General features: G+C 35.5%; 1 protein-coding gene across 1 annotated transcript in view; it reads right to left on the reverse strand.

Moving 5' to 3' along the window:
• Positions 1 to 26,874, reverse strand: part of LOC113982944 (protein eyes shut homolog) — a gene marked incomplete at its 3' end in the record, with an annotated part of 505,234 nt that overhangs the window by 287,411 nt on the left and 190,949 nt on the right. The window contains exons 13-15 of the mRNA XM_039383315.1: positions 22,931 to 23,044; positions 20,537 to 20,659; positions 9,416 to 9,520 (exon numbers count right to left, since the gene is read on the reverse strand). Of these exons, the coding sequence (XP_039239249.1) occupies positions 9,416 to 9,520; positions 20,537 to 20,659; positions 22,931 to 23,044 (342 nt within the window). The remainder of the gene's footprint in view (positions 1 to 9,415; positions 9,521 to 20,536; positions 20,660 to 22,930; positions 23,045 to 26,874) is intronic.

Below are 26,874 nucleotides of genomic sequence, written 5' to 3' on the forward strand. Positions count from 1 at the left end.
TAATTGATATGCAAAGCCTATGACATTTATAAATTCCCTTATAAATAATGAAAAAGTGAGAGTGAGAAATTGCTTAATATAGTTTTGATTTTTCCATATAATTTTTTGGTTGCATCATCTTGTACATAGATCAGTCTAGTATGACATCATGTAATGAAACATAACTTCAGGATCTAAAAAAAGCAAAATTTCAGCATATAATTAAAGCTAAGTTCCAGAGACATGCTACTCATTTCCCTTTATAAAGGAGTGACTGCAGATGCTACTTTGATAACTTTTAAAAAATAAATATTTGAGATACTTGTTTCCGAAGAAGACAAAACCGATTAGAATTGGGGTAAAAGAAATGCTGCTAGCAGGTCTGTAGGAAAAAACACAGAAAAAACCCCACAACAAAAGCAATGACAAAAATATAAACAGCAACAGCAATAATCAATATGAATTTCCTAATTTCTGAATTACACAAAATTTCAGTTTAACATATCTGAAAAAAAAACAAAAACAATGAAGATCCCAGTAAACTCAGCACAAGCAGTGAGCAGTGTTGTTATTCTTCCTCAGTCATATCTTGAAGATATTGCCTTCCTTTCAGAATTCATGAGACAAGAATAAGGAGATAAGAGGATGAGCTGCACCCTGTAGTGTGATGTGATACTGAATCAAATAAAGAGCTGTTTAGTTTAATATTCTTATTTTAGAGATGAATTAATTTGTTACAGAAAGTAAGTTCAATGACTTTATTTAAAAGAGAAACCATTGTTTCTGAAGTGCATCATGAAGTTGGGCATGCATTTCCTCAGGAGTGTAAAAGTTTTTTTAAGTAGAATTTAGGAAGAAAAATATTAAAATAAAAATAAACATACATTAACTTGCTGTTCATGCCATTCATGGTATTAAATTGGCAAAATTTTGTGTTTAAACTATTTCTTAGATTTTGCTGATAAGCAACTTATTGGACACAAAGTAAACAGCCATTCCTTGTTATTCATTGTATATTTTTTAGTCTGTCTTTTGTAAATTTGAAAGATGAGATCCAAGTATGATCCTTTGTTTCTTATTTCATTAAAACACCCTATGCTACCAGAAAAGCTGGGGAAAAAAAAAAAAAAAAAGATTTTTTCTAGTAGCAGATAAGTAAAGGAAAAAAAAATAAAAAAAAATAGGTGATTAAAACCCATAAAGCAACAGCTACAGACTTTGCTAAAGGTCTGGTAAGGCATTTCTCTTAGCTAACAATGTCAGGAATTTGATACAATGTTTTTACTACTTACTAATGCAAATAGAGCCACAGAAATTAAAAACTGAAAAAATGTTAATTATTTTTCAGTACATTGCAGTACCAGAAGATTAGCTTGAAAGCGAGTTGTCAAACAAGGGAGTTATTTTAGAGAAGAGTGGGATAGCATCAAGATGGAACAAATGCATAGATGAAGAATTAAATCAGTGTATGGAAATGTCAAAGGAAAAGAGCAAATGTTATCCAAAATAAAGAATGTTAATATTCCTAAAAAATTGGCAGTAGAATAAAGAGTGCTTCAGTTTTGTTCATATAAATAGACTTCAGAATTTTATTTTTTTTTTTTTTTAAATCAGAGATTGCCAAAAACCTTTAGATCCTCTATTAGGAATTTGAAAATATTTAGACACGTAATGGAAAAATCACTTATTAGTTACCTGCTTTCCAGAAATAGAAGTTTCGGACTAAACAATTGTTAAATGTATAAACCGATCATATAAAAATTATGTTTAGTAGACACATCAGTCTAACATTAAAAAGGCCGTAGTTTGACTATCACTTTAACCGTTTTACAAAAAGTATGATTTTAAGTATATTGACCAAAATTTTATGTGTCTATAGCCGTTTTCTGGAACATGGTTTCTGAAAACAAATGTCATTTGCGTTTCTAGTATCATAAAAAGACAGAGAGCCAGAGATTACATCTATGTAAATCTTATTAATTTCTTATTAAAATTGAATAGACTCATTCTGTCAACAAGAGGCACTTAAAAATGGCAACATATTCCATTAAGAAAAATGTAGAGATGCCAAATATAAGAGGCAACAAATTAAAAATTAGTCACAATTTGGGAACTAAATCCTTTACTGAAAGAGTATAACCTTGGTGAATTGTGAAATACAGCTATGATGGTTTTATAACAGGTCTTTAAAAAGTGTTTAATATTGAGAGAAGAGATTATTCCTTTCCATCCTGTTATTGCCATTACAGTAGTTTTAGAAGTAATAGACTCAAGCTAAAGGCTGTCATGGAGATATTTCCTCATCTGGGGGATTTGTAATGGGTTATTACAGCATTTCTCAAGACATCACTGTTTTGCGTCTGCTTTTGCTAACAGTAACTCAGTGTCTTATTATCCACTTTGAAATAAATAATGGTTTTCTATCAGAAAAATGTCAATTTTTTAAGTCATCTGCTAGGGTTGAAGGATTGAATTGACATTACAAATGAGCTATTAATCAAATGGTTTTTCCCCTGTATTTTTAGCCTTATAAATGACAACATATTTTTGGAAAAAAAAGAATGGAAACTAGCAATTTTTTCTTGTTCTATTGCAGGAAAATTTCAGTTACTACTGGTATGAAGCATTACACTGAAAAAGATAGAAATACAGGAAGACAATTAGAATTATAAAAAAGAAAGTAGCTTAGTAAAGCTATTACATCTAATAAGTTTGTACCCTTTTGTGAGAAATTTGCCATGTGCTTTCTTAACCACGTTTACTTTCTCTTTCTTCATCACAGCCTGCCCTGTAGTAGATTTTTTCATGAACTTTGCAAACTATATTTGCCCTTTCTTGCTTCCTATTTTCATATGATGCTTTTGGATTTCATCTTTTTTCTTCTCCTACACTTTGTTACGTGTTTATTTCCACTGCCTAGTATATGTTGATGTATAATGAATGGCTTTCAATCTCATCAGGTGAATTTTCTTCTTCCTTCTCCATTTACTTCTTTTCATTTGTAAAAACTGTAATTAAAAGGTATATGTATTTCAATAATTGTTTTTAATCATAGAATTTTGGTTTACTTTCTAATTTAGCAAAATTATATATATTCCAGTCTTTCAGTGCAGAAACTCACTAAATGTTTATTTGTTTAAGAGTAATATAATGAAATCTCGCAGAAGTAGAAATTGGGGAGTTTTATTTTCTCTTCATACTTTTATGTCCACTTTTCAACAGATAATGAAGATTAGGTTTAGAAGTATAACTCTTGCTGTGTTCTGGGAACATTATGATCAAAAAGGTACGGTTGCCAGTGTATTACAGAATACACAGTTGTGTATTACATCATAGTACACACTTTGAATATGCAGTGTCTGCACAATTACATGATCACTGGAGGAATGACCTAATGTGTACTTTTTTAACAGCATTTTTATTCACATAAATCTCAAAGACTTTCATTTACATGGAACATGTATATTAAGATTTACATTACAACTTCAAGCATGTATGGCAACTTAGTCTAAAAGTATGACAATTATGAGCAAGGAAACTTAAAACTACATTGCACTGTCATCTTTCTCTTCTAACAATGAAATTAGTAACAAAATTCTAATAACAAAAGTAGAGAAAGGAATGTATATCTTGAAATTTGATTTATATAGAGAATTGGAAAGGCAAAAGTGAGAAAACTGGTCAGACACGATAAGGACAATTTTGTGAGTTACAAAAAAAAAATTTAACATACACCAAGTGATGCAAAACAGTCACTCTCCACCTCCCACCAGTGCCCACATGGTCTCTGAGCAACAGCTGCATTAGAAAAAATATCTCTAGGCTTTTCTTGCTGACTATAATGTATATGGGATAACGGGATATCTTTTTGGTCTATTGGGGTCAGCGGTGTCCACTCCCAGCTTCTTGTCCACTCCAACCTATTCACTGGAAGGGTAAAATGAGTAACAGAGATGGCCTCAATAATATACAAATGTCACACAGTAACATTCCTGTGTTAGTAACACTACTCCAGTCACAAATCTAAAACACAGCATTGTAAGAGCTTTTGTGAAGAAAATTAGTTCCATCTGAACCAGACTCACTACACAGACCCAATCAATTCTTTGTTTGGGAGGAATACCGATTAAAGACTCAGGTTTTTTAGTATTTTCCAGACTTTGTCTTCTGATAATGAGAAGGGACTCTTTAATTATATTTCTCTTAATTGCAGATAATGAATAATAGTGGGTCATTTTTTCCCTTAAGGAAACAAAGAAATTAGATACTGAAGGTAAAGGTAGACAACTTTTTTCACATTTTTAGGATCCAAGCCCACCAATGGGCAATGTTCTTTGCAGAAAGGGCACGTTTCATATTTGCTTTCTAGATTCTGCTCTAGGTGCTCAAATAGAGCATTTTTTGCTTAGTCTTGATATTGTTTTCCCTCTGTCATTCTCTTAGAATGAGGCTAGGAGGACTGATCAGTAGTACTCTGTTGCATTATCATATGTAATTTCTTTTTGATGTCTTTGCTGACACTTTCACAAAATTCTAGTAACCACCCTCCTATAGTCAGGTATAAATTTCATGAAGACATAAGTCCTATGGGGAGAGGCTGAGGGAGCTGGGGTTGTTTAGCCTGGAGAAGAGGAGGCTCAGAGGTGACCTCATCACCGTCTATAACTACCTGAAGGGAAGTTCTAGCCAGGTGGGGGTTGGTCTCTTCTCTCAGGCACTCAGCAATAGGACAAGGGGGCACGGGCTTAAGCTCCACCAGGGGAAATTTAAGTTGGATATCAGGAGAAAATTTTTTACAGAGAGAGTAATCAGGCATTGGAATGGGCTGCCCAGAGAGGTGGTGGATTCACCATCCCTGGAGATTTTTAAACACAGATTGGACGTGGCACTGAGTGCCATGATCTAGTAAATGGACTGGATTTGGACCAAGGGTTGGACTCGATGATCTCAGAGGTCTTTTCCAACCCAATCGATTCTATGATTCTATGATTCTATAATATTGTTTTTAATATGTCATTTCATACATTTCAGGAAAATAAAGTAAATGTCACCTTTTCCTGTACCAGGCTTAAATAATGTGCTGTAAATGTTACTGGAGAGGAGAGAGGAAGGACAGGTTTACCATTATGTTTCAGTGTGAAAAGAAAAAGAATGGCCTTGGAAGATTATTTTTTCTACTTCCTTATGTTAAAAATATTTTAGAATATTTTTGATTTTTTTTTTATAAAAGGGAGTGTTCAACTTGTGCCAATTTTAGAATTGTTGCCTTTTTTTGCTAGGTCTTCTGTGACTAAACTGTTACACATAATGCAACAAACAGTTAAAGTTTAACTATTTTTGTAAAAGATTCAATGAAAAAGTGAAGTAAACAATCAGATCCTCAATGGTAGCAAATGATTGGACACGCTCAGGAAGATTGCTATCAGAAAAATATCTAAATATACCAATAATCTCAAAAACACAGAAGAATTACTAGAGTTACTAAAAATATACTTAACATTTCATGAATATCAGAGAAATAGTGATGCTATGGATGAGCTATAAGCGTAAGGAGAACTCCTGGGAAGGACCCCTAATGATTTTTCATGTCATTCACTGCTTCCAGATACTGCTTTTTCAGGAGTCAGTTAAGTGGCAGGTCCTGGGGATGCAGCTGTATAACCTCTGCCTCTCCAACATCTCTGACTTTAAGTGGCCTCAGCCCTTATCCTGGATGAAGAGTCAATGCTGATACCTCATGGATGTGACTGCCCACAGAAGTTTCAATATTAAGACTTTGAAAAAGAGCTAACATCATGGGAACGTATTGACCTCTATTTCCCTAAAATATTGATTCCACTAAGTACTGCTACAAGCAGTTCCACACTCTTTTGCTATATGAATACTCAAAGTATCTTCTATGTTAGTTTGCTGAACAAACGTTCTACAACTGATTAGATGCTATTCTAGTACAAGTTAGGATGTCAGGTATAAGAAAAACATATGACTTACAAATTGTATAAGTGAATTGTGACTTGGACCAAGAAATTGATAATTGGAATTTTAAACTAGGCATCAGGCAATTTTTTTGGCAAGTGGAGCAGCATGTAAAAAATGCTACACTTTCTTACCAAGCAACTTTGAAATCAAACAAAAAAAAATCATTACAATGTTTATATTGAGCATGATTGTGCAGTGGCAGCATGAAGAACTGAATGATTCTGTAAGCATTTCCCATCTGTAATCTTGATTATTCCCTTTATTTTTTGAGTCACAGCATGAACACTTTTTGTAAGGTCTCTTCCTGGAGTAAAAACTTTCATGTATAAGTGTCTACTTCATAATAAGGGTTGCCAGAAAGGTTTGAAAGAAAGTACAGTCTTATTTCATGGTACAGTAAACTTTAATAACAACACCACCTTCCAAAAAAGGAAGAATTTGATTTACAATTTTTCTGTGCGTGAGTTTACTCTTAATCAGAAGCACTGCTCCTTTGATTCAGTGCATCAAGTTGAAGGAAAATTGATTTTAGGTTGAATCCATCAATCCAAGCATCTCAACTGATAGGATTTTCTGCTTCAGAATCAGTCTACTTTAGCAATCATGCTAATCATCCACTAATCCCACTGAAAAGAAAAATATTTATGTATTCAGTTAGATGTAGCACGGATAATACATCACTGAGGAACAAACAGGGATGGGAAAGAAGCTGTGTAGTAGATGTAATGTTTTGTAAAAGACAAAAATTATGCATCCAGCCTAGAACTGTTTAAGAGCAGAAAAAGAGAGGCAGTCCAGTCTCTCACAGGAGGGGGACAGTATGCAAATAAGTTTGCAGGCTATGGCCTCCTTCCAGCCTTGTCTACTTCACCTTAAACCTGAGATGACTAGACAATAGTACCACCACCTTTATCTTATCTCAAGTTCCTCTCAGGAGGCTTAACTCACAGTCCAGCTCCCTGAAATCCAGGAGGCATGTTCAGCTGGGGACTGGGCTTTGGTGATCTTCATGTTTAATCTGTAAACCATTTCAGTCTCTTACAACCTCTCATCCATCCACAGAGCTCCTGGCACTCCAACTGGTCATTGACAGAGAGGGTAAACACTGCCTCTTCATCTGCTGTGTCTATCCTTCCTAAAGAGCCTGTATCCTTCCATTCCAACACTCCAGTCATAGGATTTATTCCACTAGGTCTCTGTGATGTCAATAATACCATAGCCATGCAGGCATGCACACATCTCCAGCTCCTCTTGTATATTCCCCACGCTGCATGTGTTTGCATAGAGCTGGGTTCCTAACAAAGTTGAGTTACTAGTTGGAATCCCTTTGTGCTGCCCTTCAGGTGTTCTACTGCCTTCCTGTAATCCCTAAATACTGTCTAAATAATGAATTTTCATCCTTTATTTTGTAGATGGGTTAATTCTTCACAAAGACTGTATCTAACAAGTGTTCAAAAATATTAATAGAAAATGTTTGTAGTCTGAGATTTCATATGTGCACTTCTTACAGTCTTTCATGAATAAGATCTTGCTTTTTAAGTAAAACAGACAGATGTTTTCATACTCATTGTTGTGTTTGTGATTTCAGCAGACAAAATGAGATGTGACACTTGTTTTATCCACAATGGAAAGACTAATGAACTATAGTCACAGCATTTGTAACTGAAAAAGTAAAACTAACCTACTACAACACTTAAGAATTCAGTCTTAAAAATTAGCCAAAGTAATTAATAATAATAAAAAATCCCTTTCATATTTTGCATCCTGAATATCTACTGTGAGATTCTCAGGTCTTAAAAAATTGTATGCATATATACATATATGTACAATACACACATACACACACTTCTATATATAATATTATCTATAAGTATTTATGTATATATTCAATGTATTTTCATGTCCATACACCATTATTTAGTGACAGTGATGGCTGTGAGTTTCTATGTGTCACACATCAATAACTTTCAAGTTATTTGTACCTTAGACTTGAAATAGCTTGTATACATTTTAAAATCTCTTGCATAAAAACACGTATAGCTCTTATGGGGACATAATAATTATAAAACACTTCTTTTTCTTATCCATTTGAAGTAAATATTTCTGTCTAAATAAAAGTTTGATCACTGTACTCTTACATTGCTAACTTGACATTATAGAACAAGGTTTAATGCAATGCAATGCTTACATGACCTAAGAGAATTAAAAAACTGCAACTGAAAAAGTACTATCAATTCATGTTTTGCTTGCTATTTTCCATTCGCCTCATAACCAGTTGATCCACAATAAAGAAAGCGAGGGGGGGGGAATCAATAATTAACCATACTATATAAATATCACATATTTAAATTTAAAGCTGCCAGAAGTTTCCCAGATGTCTGATGGAGACAATGTCAGCAAGCTCCATGATGGACCCACTGCTGGCCAAGGCCGAGGTCATCAGGAACAGTGGTAGCACCTCTGGGATAACAAAGTTAAGATGGGGTAAAAAAACCCAACTGAGAAGTTGCAGCCATGCAACAACATAAGAATATGTGAGAGAAACAACTCTTTAGACACCAAAGTTAGAGGAGAAGGAGAGAGTGGAGGTGCTGCAGGGCAGAGATTCTCCTACAGCCCATGGAGGTCCACGGAGAAGCAAAGATCCCCCTGCAGTCCATGGAGGACCCCATGACAAAGCAGGTGGATGCCCAAAGGAGGCTGTGACCTCATGGGAAGCCTGGACTAGATAAGGCTTCCAGCAGGATCTGTGGCCCCAAGGAGACAGGAACCCATGCTGGAATAGGTTACCTGGCAGGACTTGTGACCCTGGGGGGGAACCCATGATGGAGCAGTTTGTCAAGAACTGCAGCCCATGTAAAGGACTCACATTGGAGAACTGTCTCCTGTGGGAGTGATCCCAAACTGGAGCAGGGGAAGAGTGTGAGGAGTCCTCCCCCTGAGGAAGAAGGAGTGGCAGAAACAATGTCTGATAAACTGACTGCACCCAGCTTCCAGCCAGGGTCAATCTACCACAGCAAACCTTACGACAACTAGTGTATAATTTGTCCACAATTTTTTTTCTGAAATTTTAAAAATAACTTTTGCTAGTAGAAAAAATGGAAACAAAGTCATGATACCTCCATGGTAGGAAGAAAATTAACTTTTGCAAATATTTATAAATTCAGAATTGCTCAAAGGTTATGAGATGAATACCACTGACAGAGTTCTTTGATTTCTAAGACTCTCTGTTCCTCAGTTTGGAAGCCAGGACTTCTGGTACACAATTTATATTCTGGAAACAAATTCTGCTAACACCATCTGAATAGCAATTGTAGCATATGCTTAAAGCATAACTACTCAGTCCTCTCTTTTCAAGTAAAATAAATTACTACTTAGTTGTATTCTTATGAAAAACTCTATTTCTTTCTTGAATACTACAGAACATTTCTCAAATAAATATCATGTGACTTCTTACCTGGCAAACAGCTACAGTAAAATTCACCAATCAAATCATGGCAATGGCCTCCATTTTTGCAGGGCTTGAGGGAACATTCATCAATATCTGTGGAACAGTTTTTGTCTGACAGAAAAGAAAATTAAACATTAAAACTATAAATCATGCTGAGAAAGCAGAAAAGCTACTTCACAGTGCAAGTGACAACTGCATAATTTAAATTTTCCGGATTGGAAACACTGTTTTATTTCTGCTTGGCGGGTCTAAAAGTAGAGATATTCATAGATCATAGCTGATAGTTAACAAATTAAATATTTTAAAGTAATAAGTATGAACAGCATTTGCAAATACATTCCTTGTGTATTCTAGCATTGCCTCTCAACACCATAATTACTAGGGCTACATGCCACATTTAAAAACCTGTTTAAGAGATTTAATAACCTCAGTAACAATAGTAAGAAAAAATATTTCTCAAGGTTGCTTCCATGTTTAGATGAATGAAGCCATTTCTCAAATCCAAAATGAAAATCACAATTCACTCAGCTGTTTCTTCATATTTCTGCTTTAAAAGAGATTTAATAAAACTGTAATCCAAATTAATTCAAATGTGAAGCAACAAAAATATAGGAGAACATAAAGAAGACAGAGAGGGATATTTAGAAGACAATGTAATAGGTGGCTTATAAAAACAATTAACTCATTGGATATACCAAAAAAAAATCCAGTCCCTCATCTCTCTATTGTGCATTAATTTAGAGCTTGTGTGTTTTTCTATTGTTTCGGTTTGGTTTTGTTTTTAATATTTTAAATAAATAAAAGAAATAGCAGAATCCTTAAGTACACAGGAATTGAACTGATAGAGTATTTAACTACAAATCCATAATTTTTGAAAGAAATCATTAATCAGAAATTCAAGGATATTTGAATGTGCTACTGTCAATTTTTTTCATGCAATGGCGGAAAAGGTGACTACAAACAGAGATTTTCTGGGATCTGATTCAAAGTAAAAGGGAGAAGTACTTTCTCTGACTACAAAGAAAGAAATGTGAAGAACTTGGGTGAGAGCTATCCATGAAAAGGGAGAGGAGAGGAGGGTGATTTTGAAAGAAGTCTACTTCCAATTTAGTTCCACTAAATTTTTTTCAACAGTCTGGATGGCAGACAACAAAGTAAGCTTACTGATGGCAAGACAAAAAGATTAGAAGTCTTTATAAATAGATTGTGTTTGAAATAATAAATGTAATCCAATCAGAATAAGTAGAAGATACCATACAGAAAATCACAAGTTAAGTAGGAACAAACACCAGAATTTTGCTTCAAATTACATAGTATGCTGGCATATATAAAAAGGAACATATCCAGTTAGAATCATAAAGTAATCCTTCCATTCTTACGTAGCTGGAGTAAAACTGCATTTGGAGTGTTTTGCATTGTGCAGTGACTTGCATTCAAGAAAAATGTGGACTAAGTGATGGTCCATATGAGTATGACAGGCATGACAAAGAGTTTAAAGGCATGACTTCTTAGGATGAACAAAATGAATGAGGTTGTAAAGTCTAAATAAGGAAAATATAAATAGAAATTTGATGACAATCATAAAATAAGAAAGTACTTTTGCAAAAGTCATCTGTTCTCTGTGTTAGCAGCAGACAGGATAAGAAGTAACGCATTTAAACTGCAGTGAAAGATTAGATGATAAGGAACTCCTCTTAATGGTTAGTATAATATCACATTGGAAAGGTTGCCTGAGGAAAATAAGGAATATGTTGGACTTCTTTGAGAAGATACATAGGTGGGTAACAACACAGTATATTATATGTTTTCTGCTGGGATAAGCATGGAATAGATTAAAGCTAGTGTTTCATTCTAGTGTTGTGATTATATCATTTACAGGGCATACACACTGTTTATAACACAGAAGAATGTCCAGAGAATTATGTTTGTGTAATGAGTTGGATTATCTGGAAACTTGCTTTGCCTTATGGTAAAGATCTAAGTTACTTGGTGTGTAACAACCGAGCTCTGACTTTGGAACGTAGTGCTTCTATCCAAACCTGTGTCTCCACTCTACTTCTCCATCAAAACACGTTTCTGCTTTAGTCATATGAATAGAATAGTCATAGATGTGAATTCAGGCATGCAGTAGGCAAGAGAAACAGAGGATAAAAGTACTAACTCTAGCAGGCAGAGAAAAAAACGTTCTTCATGCACACCATAAATACACATGGTTAAAATTACATAAGGATAAATGGGAAGTCCTACTCTTACAAAGAAAACAGTACAGCTTTTGGCACATTCAATCTGAATTCACCCCTCAAGTCCCTCTCATGAAAAAAACATAATGAGACAGATGACCCATTTCATACTTCCCGTAGTCTCTTGTCCTGTGGGTAAATGTGAAAACCCCTTACTCTATTAGTTCAACACTGACTTTTAAATAGGCTCTTCATTTCCACTCTCACATCTTCTCCTTATCTCCCTTCCACAGGAGAGGAAGCCTATGCATCAACTGAAATCTTGTGATAACTTTTGTTTAGCTGAACAGTACATTTTTTAATGTACTGCAGGTCACTTCTGGTCACTTGCAGTTGCCAGATACAAGCACAGAAAAAAATGTGCAGGTTATAGCTACTGAACTGCAGCTGAACTGTATGTGAGGAAGCAAAAAAAGTAATCTGAAAAGGACTGCTGAAGATCTCAGCATGTGAGCCTCATTGCAGTGCTGTGAGAAAAAAATAATTCTCAGATGTATTTAAATAAAACAAAAAAGGAATATTGATGTGTAAAGTACCTCTGCATAAAACATTGATTACAATGTTCCATATTTAAAAAAAAAGTGGGAAGCATGCAGGAAAAGCTACACAATTTATTCAACAACTGAAGAAAGCATGCTGTCGGCAAAGGCTTAAAGAGCTCCATCTGTTTCATTTAGAAGAAACAAAAACAAGAAGTGACTTGATTACAGTGTGTAAATATCTTTACAAAGAGAAAATACTTGGGTAGCAAGAGGATTTTTCATTTCATGTAGAAAAGGTAATGAGATGCAATAGCTCGAAGTTGAAGACAAAAATTTAAATAAAATATTTAATATAAACTTCTAAATCTGATGGTGATCAGTACTAGAATAAAATGCCAGTGAAATTCTAGTTACTTCTCATGCATGCAAATAAGGATTGAATGCTTTTGGATTCATTGTGTGCTTTAATCAAAACTAAGTAATTAGGTTCAGTACAAGGTGGTTAATGGTCAACATTACCTGCCTTCTGGTATGCAGACATAATGTAAAGCACCCATGGATTGTTAGAAGACTTGCAGAATAAATATGCTCATCCTGTAGCCCTCTATGTGTCTTTCTGGGGAAAACATCAAGAGAATTCTTTGAGCCAGATACGATCCTGTGACAGCCACCCTGAGGCAGCTGGGCTCTGTAGAATCGTCATCATGTGATATGTGTATGTCCTGTTCTTAGAGGTTCATAAGGTTACCTGTATAACTGGGTGTAAGTTGCTGCTCTACTGCTACAAGAGCAAATAACGTATTCAATTCCACTTTTTGCCTGGCTATAAAACTGACAAGGGAAAAAAAATTCTTCTTATAAAAGTTGTATAAACATCTTCAAAAACATCACTCTAGATTTAACACATTTTCCCTCCTGCCTCAAGACTCCTCAGATCTGGGCAAGCAGATTGATCTGGTTGATTTACTATTTAAGTGAAGAGAGTCAAGCAGTGGTGTAATGTCCCCACTATCACCACCACAGCCCTGAAGCCCAGATTCTAGCATTGCCATTGCTAGAATCGAGCCACTACTTAGGTGTCAAGGTAACAGTAAAGGCCTCAGGACTTGTCTAGTGGCCAGTTGGATCTTAGATCCACAGAATCATAGAATGATTTGGGTTGGAAATGACCTTACCGACCATCTAGTTCCAACCCCCCTGCCATGGGCAGGGAAATCTTCCACTAGACCAGGTTGCTCAAGACCCCATCCAACCCGGTCTTGAACACTGCCAGAGATGGGGCATCCACAGCTTCTCTGGGCAACCTGTTCCAGTGCCTCCAATGCCTCCAGTTATCCTTATAGTAAAGAATTTCTTTGATAGTAAAGAATTTCTTCTGTATCTTGCTTCATTCATTTTAGTCTTCCTTAATTTTATGAATTGTGTTGTTATGCTTATTCTTAATAAGACATAGACAGGAAAAAACAGTATTTGTACTGTATAGAATGAACTAATCATGACCCTAGAGTAAGGCTGATGTATGAAGGAGTATAAGGCAGAGAGCAGAGGCCTTGAAAGTGTGTTTGTAAGAAGGTACAAGGCTATTAATTGTTCACATATGGCCAGTATTTGGTAGTGAAGTAAAAGTAGGACCTAGGAAAAACAATTTTAGGGATAAAGAAATGGGCAAACAACAAATGACTAACATATGTAAAATGCCCCAAATATAAAGAAAAATCAGTAGTTCTAGGGAATTGCAGAACTGAGAAAGATAAATGTATGGAAAAGAAAAAGAGAGAAAAAACAAACATGACAAAGAGGAAGGCCAAAGAGTGAAGAACAAAAAAAAGTCAACAAGTTACTAGAGGACACCAAATAAAGCTCCTATTTAGTGTTGTTATACTAAAACTGATAGCATCATACCTTTTATAGTATGGTTCTGTCAAAGCAAAGGATGCCCAAAGATGATTGTTTCACTGGCTAAAAACAAAACCCAATATATATTGGGAAATATAATTTAGTATCAAAACCTCAGATATAATGCCAGTTGGTATTGCAAAAGTAGTGTTGAACAACAGACTTTCTAACATCAATGATTTGGTAGTTTTTTGTTCAGAAGAGGAATTGTGTACTATAAAGAAAACCGACTAAATAAGCCTATTCTTTCATAAGATGCCACTTCCATTTCTCAAATTCGTTAACAGAATATCTGGGAGGGACAGAAAATGTGCACTGGGGAAGTAACCTGGAGGCATATTTTCTTATGTCAGAGTTTATTCAACGATTGCTCATGTCATAACAGAAAATTTAGTCCTAAGGTACTTGAGGCAATTATAATAGAAATTTTGATTAAAATTATGTCCTGATATTCATATGTTACTTTTACAGGTGCACTCATATGTAAAAAAGAAAAAACTAAACTCATTGTGCTAGCATATTACTGTTCATTGCTGGATGTCATCCATGTCCTTTACATAGAAAAACTATGGAGTTAAGGAAAAATGTGGTTGATTTCTCACGGTAACCCAGAAAGACTAAGAATTTCACCCCTGTTTTCCAGAGTCTTCTGTGTGTGTTTTAATCACTGTATGAGCTTTTCTAGACATGACTGTTTTTCTTTATTTTTTTATTTGATGAAATCCTCCTAGCAACTGACAAAATTTTTTAAATTGAAAATCAAACCTATTCATATAAGATGATTATATTACAATTTATCTAAAATTAATTAAACACATAGTCACACTCAGAAAAATATTAATGGATTTCTACGTACATTATATTATGCATGACAGTTGGCATCGCTATTGAAAAAAACAACCATTATATCTAAAATAAAGGGGATAAAATAAAATACAAAAATAATATAATAACATCTTCAGTAGAGAAAAGATAAAGTAAATTCCATGCAAGCTAATTAAAGTTGTGATTAAAGAATTAACTTATCTTTTGTCAGATGGTTCCAACTCTTATTATTCACCTTCAAATTTAAACCAATCATGCTTAGTATTTGAAGGCAGAAAATTATTGGAAAAACGTGTCATTTAATTTCTCACAGAAAAAAAAAGAAACTGCTCATATTTTAAGTGACTGGAAAAAACAATTGATTTGTTTTGCTTTCATGCAATTCAATAATTGCTATGTATTATTTTATCAGTTTCTTTATGCAATGTAATTCACAGCATGACAGTACTTAAACAGACTTTTCTGCACTCTACTGATCTTTTTTTTTCCCTTTCAAGTGTTGAATTCCTTCCAAGGAAAGCAGGTACTCTTACACATGAGATGACAATAAATAGTCTCTAATAACCCAGAAGTGCATAGTGAATACATTTATTTCCATGTATGCATAAATACTGTTTATTTTCCAGCAAGTTAAGTTTGCACACCCAACTGCAGGAAGCCTGCCCTCGGCAGTGTTTGTGGCAACCGGCAGCCCATCTGCAGTGTTCCAGATGAGCAGGGGAAAGGCAGTCAGCCTTCATTCTTGTGCCACCGTGGTCCACTATGACTCAGAGCTCTGCTGGCCAGGAGCCAGGGAAACATCCCTCTCTCTTCAGTCTTCAGTTTCCAGGTTTTGGTTTGGTTTGAAAAACCTTACTGCCTTGACTGCAGATCAGACACAGGCATGCTGTTTAAATGAATTTCCTCATTAGCGGACATTGGAGAAAAGAAGACCTGACTTTTGGGCTGCTTCTCTATGAACCATAAGGGCCAACTGATGTGGAACAGTAATCTGATAAATGAGATGCGAACAGGACTGAGTTCCTATGACTGACTCTAAAGATGAGTGAGCAATAATAGATCACAGACTCACATAATAATAGAAACATTTAGGTTGGAATAGACTTCCAGGATGATTAAGTCCATCTTTTGACCTATCACCACCATGTCAATAAGTGCCATGTCCAGTTGTTTCTTGAACTCCTCCAGGGATGGTGACTCCACCACCTCACTGGCAGCCTGTTCTAATGCTTGACAACCCTTGGCATGAAGAAATTTTTCCTGATGTCCAACCTGAACCTACCTGGTGCATCTTAAGGCTGTGTACTTTCATCCTGTCACTAGTTGCCTGGGAGAAGAGGCCAACCCCCACCTTGCTACAACCTTCCTTTGGGTAGAGGTAGATTTCTCAGCCTAGTTTTTATCTTTGATTGTTGAGGACAGAACTAGATATGATTAGTATGGAATGGAGAATGGACCAAGTCAATAATTTTAAACTGTGCAGTTGTCCTGATATTAACTAAAAATGTATGTGTCAGACAGAAGCTGCCTAAAATAGAATAACTTTTGCAGGCTTACTGAAAACAAAGATTCTTTTCCATAGGAAAAGAATGGACAGGAAAAGATTTTCAAAAGCACAAAGAAAGGTATCGCTTTTTGTCTTATCATTGAATGAATTGAGCTGGAAGACACTGCACATCCTTTTATGATTTTGGTTTTTGAATGTTCAGTGTTGCACTGAGCACTTGTTTAGCCACAATAGCTACACAAAGTTCCAAAAGCTCAATAGTATGAGACATCTTAGATGAAACTACATAGATCTGATCTTCAGAAAGCAGATTAAAAGGCTTTCAAATTTATTTAATCTGTTGTATAAAACCTAAAGATTTTTAAGTCAACATGTGACTGATGGTAGAATCTGACTATTGATTCATACTGTTTCATTATAATAATGAACAGGTAAACCTAAAGCAAGGATGATTTTGCACATAGATAATTCATATGGACAATGATATAAGTGAAGAAGTCAGATTAAGAATCTCATGCATAAAAACTACAACAAACTTCAGTGCTAAGTGCTAAGGTAAAAATCACTTTGGAAGCACACTATTGAAATCTGTTTAACTAATAATCTCTTCTAAAATTTAAAATGGACAAAGGCTTTACAATGAACAAAATATAATCACATCATTTATTTAAGATTAAAAAACCATGTCTTCTCATCCCAGAACAGCGACTTACAAAATTCTTTCATCCCAGTGTCTTTCATTACCAGAGAAAATCCACTCAAATAAAGAAAACGGTCAGTAACCAACACCTCATAAAATTGCCTTCTCCTTCTGTATCATTGATGACTTCAATACCATCCCACCTGATTGATGCTTTGCTTCAAGGTATCTTACTACTTCAGGGACTAAAGGTTTGTCCTATTGTTTAATATTAAATATTAATAGGACAAAAATATTAAAATTCCTTACTTCACCTGTCTTCAGGTTTGGTTAATGCCCAGAATTAACTAATCTGGATATGCTGAGCAAGTCTTTTTCTAATTTTTGAGGCTAGTCAGGTTTACAGCCAGAGGTTCTCAAAACCCCTCTAATTAGCAAAATTGAACAAAGCGTTGTGAGGGAGGAGGTTGCAGTGCTGCCATCTCTCCATTTGTCTAGTAGCCCTTTACTGTGGGATAATTACCGTGATCCTGCATATGCAGACTCCCACGAGAGGGCACTTGAGAGCAAGCTTTGATTGAAGAGAGAAAGTATTTTCCTTGTTTTTCTCAGGAGCTGCTTTTCTCTGTCTGCCTATCTTGCAAAGAGTAAAGGAAATGCCATGCAGCAGGTTGCAAAGGCTTCCAGTACTCCAGTACTCACTCTTCTAACAACAAAAAGATGCTCTAGGAAGCAGAAGCTGCAAGAAGACTCCCTGGTCCTCTCAGGACTCTCTCAGCTGTTTTGGGTGTTCCTGCTCTGCTGGCTTTCCTTCAGCAGAAGATTTTCTCGCTCCACCCAGCCCTTCTCCCTGCCACACGCACAGCATTGCCTCTTTCCAGCTCTGTTCCCAGGGAAGGACCAAGCTCCGCTACCTGTGGCGCACCACAGCCAAGGCCATTCAAACAGGCAGCTGTCTCCCTCCTGTCCAAAGCTGCCCTTCCAGCAGAGCTTTAGTGCATAAGGCATGTGACACCAAATAGGATTGATGCCGCCAGGCACAGAGCTAGTAAACAGCAAAAGAAACAACCAACTAGACAAATTTATGCCCAACTAGTTCAGATGCTAAAGGTTAACTTTATTTGGAAATGAGTTTTAACATGCTAGGAAAGCAAAAATGTGTTTAAAAGAAATAGAGAAGTAAAAATCAGTCATATACATTTACTTGACATTTTCAAATTTCGTTTCCTTGATCAGGTCTCGTCAGAAGAATATAAGGTGTGATTGACAGGGCATTAGCAGATCTGTTGGTGAACTTTCTAACTTGTTCCTCCATGTAATCAGAGCTAACTGTTCTAATGAGCTAACTGTGCTGTTAATGGCACTTCTCTACATTGTTTAAATATTAAGAGGATAAACAAACTGTTCCTATATATACACTGTGTTTCCTTTCGCCCTTAACAAGCTGAGTATATCACTGCTACTATGACAATAGCCTCTTGCACCATTTATACCATTCTTGGACCACTGTTTGCTTTTCTTAGAAGGTAGGAGCTCAAATATGCAGTATTTTGCATTGAAGAATCTTTCTAGGGACACTGAAGCAGATCCTGGAAGACTTGGAGAGAGTAGACCTAATGAGATCCACAATGACTGACTGCAAATTAATTATACGAACAGCATGAGCACAGATGAAAATATTCAGTGTAATCAGGAGGGTCCTTGTTCCTACTTATAATTCCAGTCAGTAGAGTGTTGGATTTGCTTTCTTGTGGGAGCTGTCCTATCTCACAAACAAAAAAAAAAGCTAATATGAAGTGAGATCAACAGCATATTTTTGATGAGAAGTCTCTCACATAGGAAAGGCAGGAGAAAATAGAACTGTTTCACAATGGTGCATTATGCAGTCATGTGACCTATGACTTCAATATAAGCCTTAAGGTATCCATTAAAGTCTACTTATAACTTACTGGTAACTGTTTTTACCATTGATAGATCCTGAATCCCTTTTGTCTTGGAATTAACAGATATGTCATTGACTAACTGTTTGCATCAGTATGAATTTAGGATTAGAGTTTGTCCTAAGGAAAACATCCTCTATCCTAGGCTGTCTTGGTGACACACACACATTAGTTTATAGTTCTGGCTCTGTAATGTGGATTCTATCATATCCCAAAGTAGTGTAGCTGTATTTTCAAAGGAACAACTTTTCTTGCACATCCTTGTTCAAACTGACTGTTAGCAGCTTGCTACAGAAAAGCTAGACATTTTCCATTTTGATTCTAGCAGTATAGCACAAAGTTTTCAAAGCTCCTTCTTTTAAAATTATTGCATTAAAACTTCTTCTCTTGTATAAACAAATACATTGCAATCACCTGTGTTATTTTCAAAATTGATATGAAATAGACATATACTATGCAAACTCGTGACAGCAAAGACAGTTACCAAAGTAAAAAGGAGAATAAGATCTTGTAGGAAATAGGGCACATCTCAGTTTTGAAATGCTGAATAATATTAGAATATGTTTGCATGAATCAAGAAAACTCGCAGATGTCTGTGGAAATTGCAACTATTATTACTTTCACAGATTCTAAATCTCTGTGTGTCATCTTACATTCCTTATGTTCCATCTTCCTATTTTTAACCATTGACAAAATATGTATGAAGTGCTCCTAAACTGTCACTGGTGTCACTATCAACCTGAAATGCTCTACTTCTAACCTAATTTTGCCTCCTCATCCTTCATTGATTTTTTAACTTTTCTAAGTAATAGATCCTTTCATTTTTTTTTCTTTCCTCTCCAAAGATTTTGAACTCTTGTACATATCTGTTTAACTTTTTATTAGAACACCTACTAACCATGTATGATTTCTTAGACTGCCACTACTTGTCTTCCTGTTATCACTTATGATTAATGATGCTCCATTTGCCTCCCTGAAATCAGCAGCTTAAAGTCAAGGTGTTCCAGCCTCCAACATAGTTGTTAAAATGGTATATTTTTTGAGACAGTTTTATTGATTTCCCCATGATCCTGTTAGCTGCTTCTGGCAGAAAGTAAGGCCATGAAGACTATTCCTGATGCAAGAGATATTTTCTTAAACCTGTTAGACACACAAATAATTGTGCAACTTACAAGCTGTTTATCATGAGGATCTGATGGCATCTTCCTTGAAGAGAACAAAGTGTCCTCCTACTAAAATTGTGTTCATTTTTTCATCTCAGTCAAGTATATCTCATATAAGATCTTCTGAAGAAAAATAGCACCAGCTATAGCTACCTGCTCACCTATGTTTCATAGGCTGGGTGTTTTTTGAACACTTTTTTTTCTAGGCAAAATACAGTTTTGCCTTCCATTAACTAATCAAATAGCAAACATACACTGCTTTCATTTATTACCATATCAGGAGGGAAATTAAAGCAGATTATCAATCACACAGAAAACTGAGTTGAGTTTTTATTCAGTAATGCTAAAACACTGAACAAAATGCAATTAATTTCAGAAAAGAAAATAAATAGTCTAGCTATTTAATATCTTTCCAAGGTTAAAATAAATCTTACCAGTGAATCCTGGAGGACAAGCACATATGTAGTCTGCAACTAGATCTAAACAAGTTGAATTGCTTTTACAGAAGCCAAAAGCACACTCATCAAAGTTGATTTCACAGTTCAGACCTTCAAATCCTTGGTTTGAAAAAAAAACAGAAAAGAGCTTTACATTATTCAGCTATATTTGTGCCTTATTTTTCTAAAGCATGTCTTTGGGTTCCTTGTTTTCAGTTTACTCTCGTAAAAAATAATTTGAAGTTTTATGGCAAGATCATTCTAAAAGCTTTTTCTGCTCTGTCATGAATTGAAAAATGCATTTGTCCATCAAATATACTTTAAAAAGAGATAATAAATTATTATAAATACATAAATTATAAATTATTAACAAATTTAGGATTTTGAACTTATTTTGAACTTGTATTTTAGCAGAGACTTAAGAATTTATGTATCTGCTGACATTTTGACAACATTGCAGATTAAGTGATGTTGGGATTTGGACATCTGTTCCCAAAATAAAAGTCAGCTCTTAAAATCTCTCTTAAAATCAGCTCTCAATTATTTCTCTATTTTTTCTTTATTTATTTCACAGTATCACAGAATTATCAAGATGGAAGAGACCTTCTAGATCATCCAGTCCAACTACCAATCCAGCACCGCCATAATCCCTCCCAAACAATATCTCCAAGTGCCACATCCAGATGCCTCTTGAATACTTCCTGAGATGGTGACTTCACCATCTCCCTGTGAAACTTATTCCAATGTCTAAGCACTCTTTCAGTGATATTTTTTTTTTTCGAATATCTGATCCCAACCTACCCTAGTGCAACTTGAGGCTATTTCCTCTCGTCCTTTCACTTGAGATACAGCAGAAGAGGCCAACTCCCACCTCACTGTAACCTCCTTTCAGGTAGCTGTAGAGAGCAATGAGGTCCTCCCTGAGCCTCTTTTTCTCTAGACTAAACAACCCCAGTTTCTTGTGTCATAGTGACTTTTAGCAACCTCAGAAGTCCAACAGCGTTTTTTTGTAGTTGATTGCGAGAGAATCTCCTCTCTAATATCTGACATTTTATGCTTTTGTAAATGTATTCTAATTCATGGTCATGCTACAAAATGACTATCATTAGTGCTGTCAAAGGCCATGGTTGCAGGAAGACCATGACTAATGCTAAGCTACTGGCACCCTCAGTGCAAGGCATATTCTCATAATTTCTCAAACTGACCATGGAACCAATTTTCACTGTTCCTTAAGTCATAAAATTTTAGAATTACCCTTAATTCATTAATAATGTATAGAATAACAGTTCTTACTTGCATTTGGAGTTTAATCAGACTCATGCCTCACAGATAACAAGTAAGCCACAAAATTATCAATGTGGATGCCGAGATTTATTTTTATAAGCTGGCCATGCAGTCTAAACAGCAGAATGATCTTTTCCAAGGTTAATTTTCAGCTACCTTCCAATGTCTGTTTTGGCTTCTAATTTAAGCCAATTAATTACAGAGGCTGTGCTTATTTGTGGCAATTTCATCTTTTGTGATGAGTTTCTGAAGTTATCACCACTGGAATGTTGATATTAATATATACATACCGAAATATTGTAAGTTATGAAATCAGCTCCCATGATCATATACTTAGAAAATAGTACAATTCGAAGATTAAAATCAAAAAAGTTTAAAACATAGAAACAACATAACAGATTTGCTTTATTTTTAAATAAAAATCCAATTAAAATAAATCTAAACCTACAAATATTCAGAAAACCCATTTTTGAAAGTATTTCAGAATGACACTGTAATTTTAAATGTTTTGAAACATTTTACTTTGACTACTTTTTTCTTGATATCATTCATTTGTTCATAGAGTTCTGATAACACTGAGCACTGTGTATTTTTAAAGAAACGGACTACTGGTGCTGAAAATCACATTATTTTTGTCTGTGAAAATTTTAATAGATTTTTGTAGTGGAAACCTATTAAAGTAATTACTATGACCATTGTCATTTGCTTGCTAGACTCAGAAAGCTGCCCATTAGTAACTCAGGTTGAAATAGTTTTTTTATAAGTTTATTGATTATACTTTCCATGGAATTCATGTACTTCTCATTTATCTTTTTTTTCACTCCTTTGGACTGTGCTGCAATCACAAAGTTCTGTCTGAAAAAAAGGTACCGCTTCCAAGTATATCTGTCTCCACCCTTAGTTGTTTTGGTGGGCATATTGCCTCAGTAAGGAAAGATGTAAATGAGACTTTGGAAAAGAATTAATAACTTTCACAGAAAGGAAATTTTTCACAGAAAGGAAATTTTAACGACGGCTTTGAAGACTGTCGAAAAGTTGTTTTGCAAACTGCAGACAGTTTTGAAAATTGTCAAAGATAATAAAAATAAATTATTTTCAACAATTTACCTTCCGGGCAAAAACAATCATAGCTGTTGACATCATTCTGACAGACAGCACCATTCAAGCAGGGAGCAGAATCACACTCGTTCATTTCTGTTTCACAGTATCGACCTGAAAAACCTGCAAAGGAAGTAGGATAAGTTTTGATTTTCTTCATCATTATGTGTGCTATTAGCATAAAACCTGTACTTCAAATGTTGTTCTGTATCTAAAGCCAAGAGGTGTTATGATCCATATTCCCCTGAAAAAGGAAACCTGAAGTTAGAGCTTCTGTGTTTTATTTACAAAGAGTTAAATTTTACTAATTTCTTATTCAATATTTTAAATATATGTCTTTATTGATGGAATAAAGCAATAAATGAAGCAGGACGAGCTACCAGAAAGAAAGAAGACATTCATAGCAGCATGCAAACTAGATAGAAATTTTCAAGTGTTTTGCTTGTATTAGAGTAATTTTAGTACTTTTATGATAGAATCACAAAATGTTTTGGGTCAGACTGACCTTAAAGATTAACTGGTTCCAAGCCCGCTGCCAGGAGCAGGGACACCTTCTGCTAGATGAGGTTGCTCAATACCTTTTCAGAATTTTGCCATGTCAGTATAAGAGAGAGTACATCAATTATCTCTCATCCATCTTCTAATCCTTACTACTGTGGAGAGGAACAAAATAAGGAGTACCAATACACTGAGGCGTAGCAAAGATGTGCCGTGTGAGTCAGGTCTTTAGGATGTGTAAAGTGCCTGGCTCAGTTACTGTGGTGTGTGTTGCAGTTGTGCATGTTGCTTAAAGGAGGAAAGTGGGTATCAGTAAAACAAAAATCTGAAGACTAATTAGGCTTGAATAAGGAAAGGGAAACTCAGTTTTCTCATTTCTTACGGGCACTTTGACACACTGCAGGGTGCTGGTGCCCCAGCTGGGGCTGCAGGGTGTTCTGTGAGGGGGGGCCGGGGCTGTCCCGTGCTGGGCACAGCCAGTTCCAGCCAGCTCCAACCCACCCATGTCAGGGCACAGCTGAGCCCACAGCCGAGGGGAGGCACCTCGGGGGAAATGTAAAGAAGCAGGGATAGGGAAGGTTGTGGTAATTTGTCTTTGGTTCTCACTATGCAAAACTGCATTAACTGGGAATAAATTAAATCAATTTTCCTCAATTTGAGCCCCCTTTACCCATGACAGTAACAGGTAAGTGATCTCTCTGTCTTTTTCTCTACCCATAAGCTTTTTAATCTTTTCTTCTCCCCTCATGCTGGTGAGAAGACAGGGTGAGAGAATGGCTGGGTAAGGGTCTGAGAACCAGCCAAGGTCAGCCACCACACATCTACAGCTTTGTTCTGTGCTAATTCCAAATATCACCACTAATCTTTGCACAACCACTGGTACATTCTGTTTGAGCGGAAGAATAAAAACATAATCAAATCATTATAGTTCCTAGAATATATTTAAAAAATCCATAAATAACATAAAAGGGGTCCTATTGAATATTTTTATCCTTTTCTTCTGTTCCATGTCTTTCCATGTATTTTAGTGTAATTATTTAAATGGAGAAAAAGTATTCTTTTCTGTATGAGGTTTCCAGGAGTTGAGTTGTGAAAGATGTATCGTGAAAGCATGACATACTGTTAAATGGAGGTTTATTTATATATTTTTTATTTTCTTAAGAAATTATTTTTTAAAGTGCTAAATACAAATAAATCAATAAATTAGAACAATCATATGTGTTAGAAAAGAAAGATGATTTTATGTATTTTTTTCTTATTTTTTTGTCGTTTCAACCTTATTTCGTTTAGAAAACAAATTGAAAACCCTTCAGAATCACCATGAATTGACAATCTATGATGCATTTGTGAACATCGGAAAAAATAATTTCTATAGAGTTGATATTTATGTCAGCAAAATGACAACAAATGCAGATAAGAATGTAATGTCCCAGCACAATCAGCATATGAGTTCTTTTTGCTCTTTGTTGCAGAATTTATTTATGAATTCTAATATAAGGGTAGGTTCTCACATAAGATACCAAGCACAACCTGCACAGAATACAAGAGGAGTCAGATATCAGACACGCCTTCAAAGAATCTCCTTTTCGTTCTTGTCTTAGACAACTTATTGGGAGACCCCTGGTGGTCTAGTGGTTAGGATGCAGCACTCTCACCGCTGCGGTCTGGGTTCGCATTCCCGGTCAGGGAAACTCCCCTGGGCAGATGGAGCTCGTCAGCCCTGTAAGGCCATCCATCTAAGAGAAGGTCACTCTAAACAAACCTACGTCCTGAGGACCTCGCTGCCACCGTCCAAGCTTGCTCGGCCCCGGCAGATGAACCTTAGGATTAAAGGGTGGGCTCAGTTCAGCGCACACTGTGTCTCACCTAACAAATCCACTGCGCAGGCTCAAAGGGTAAAGACCTTTCCCAAATCTTCGCTTGCGAAGACTGGCCATACACAGACAACTTATTTGGAAGGCATCACACAACCACCAGTATTTGGAGTGTTCTGGATTATTTAATATCATATATTTCCAATGAGTCTACCTAAGTATCAATGAAAATGTAGATAATTTGAAGTAGTTAGTACATTGATTGCAGAGGGTACAAAAAATGTAGATTATTAGGAGGTAAATCATAATTTTGTTCCTAATTTAAGAGTTGCTATAATTTATCAGCATTGATAGTTGTGCTGTTATATTTGGAAATATGATTAGTCACTACATTTTGATACATTACTAATCATTGATGATAAAAATATTAGATTTTTGGTTAAGAACACATTATTTTTTCAAAAAGCTTTCTTCCTGACGTGAAACACTGTTTCCACTTGCAGATATCATAGAAGGAAAACAAGCAGTGCTTTTTAGGTGGAAGCATTGTTAAGGTCAAACCAGGGAACTCCGCGCTGTCCATTCCAGGTTATTTTTTGTCATTCTTTGCATTGTGGAACTGACCTCAGTAACCTAGGATTTTCCCCCTTATCCTAAATTCCAATGTGCTTTATTTTCCTATCACTTGGGTATCTAATAACAGTGTTAATTTTCAAAAAAATGAAAGTATTGTAAAATTAGTATAGAATTCAAGTCCTGAATTAAATTTATCTAATTTATCTTTCACTCCTAATCAAGTTTCTGCATTTATTGGTTACCTCTACTAATTCATATCTTTACTGTCGATTCAACTTTTATATATTTTAAGTGTAGCCATTAAGCCTATTTTCAAGATCAAAAGTAAACCAAGATCTGAAATATTTGGATTTAACTGTACTCCCAGGAAGAACACAGCATGGAAACAAGCTAAATATTGCACTAACCCTTCATGCAGGCTGTATCTGGTTAGTTTCAGTTGTGATTAGATGAGCTTTCTCACAGTAAATCCACCCTACATGCATTGTTTCAATATCAAAATTACCAGCCCGGTTATCTTTATTGAAGATAATAAACCCACAGCAAGGTATTATGAAATACAGACTGCAAAACTTCAGAGGATAGTAGTGTAGATACTTGTAACATGAATATTTGGACCATAAAATACTCAAGATTCCAGCATGAAAAGTTCTGGTCACTTTTTTAATGCCCTTCTCTGGTCATTGGAAAAGAAAGTAAAGGAAAATAAACCAACCAAATATCACAGTTCATTTCAAGTCACACGTAATTGCCTAGAAAAGCACTAATGTTGGTAATCCTGTGACTCCAAATCCCTTCTAGTAATGAACAATAGCTGGAAAATAACACAACAGTCAGCAGGTGACCACTGTGTCTAGTTTCTACAAAGATTACTTAGTTAAGTTCCTCAGATCTCTTAGTATTACAGGCCATGAACGGTTCATTACATGAACAGTAACAACTCTGAAATTATCTTTTCTTTCCTGAATATTCTTTAAGGAAAAAAAAAGTTTCAATTTGGATGATTTGGCCAAAGAGCTATAGTCTATTCAAACAGTCTGACTACACTCTGAAGTTATCTTATAT

The sequence above is a fragment of the Pipra filicauda genome, unplaced genomic scaffold (assembly GCF_003945595.2).
Source record: "Pipra filicauda isolate LSUMZ 115617 unplaced genomic scaffold, ASM394559v2 scaffold303_size993520_pilon, whole genome shotgun sequence".
NCBI lineage: Eukaryota > Metazoa > Chordata > Aves > Passeriformes > Pipridae > Pipra > Pipra filicauda.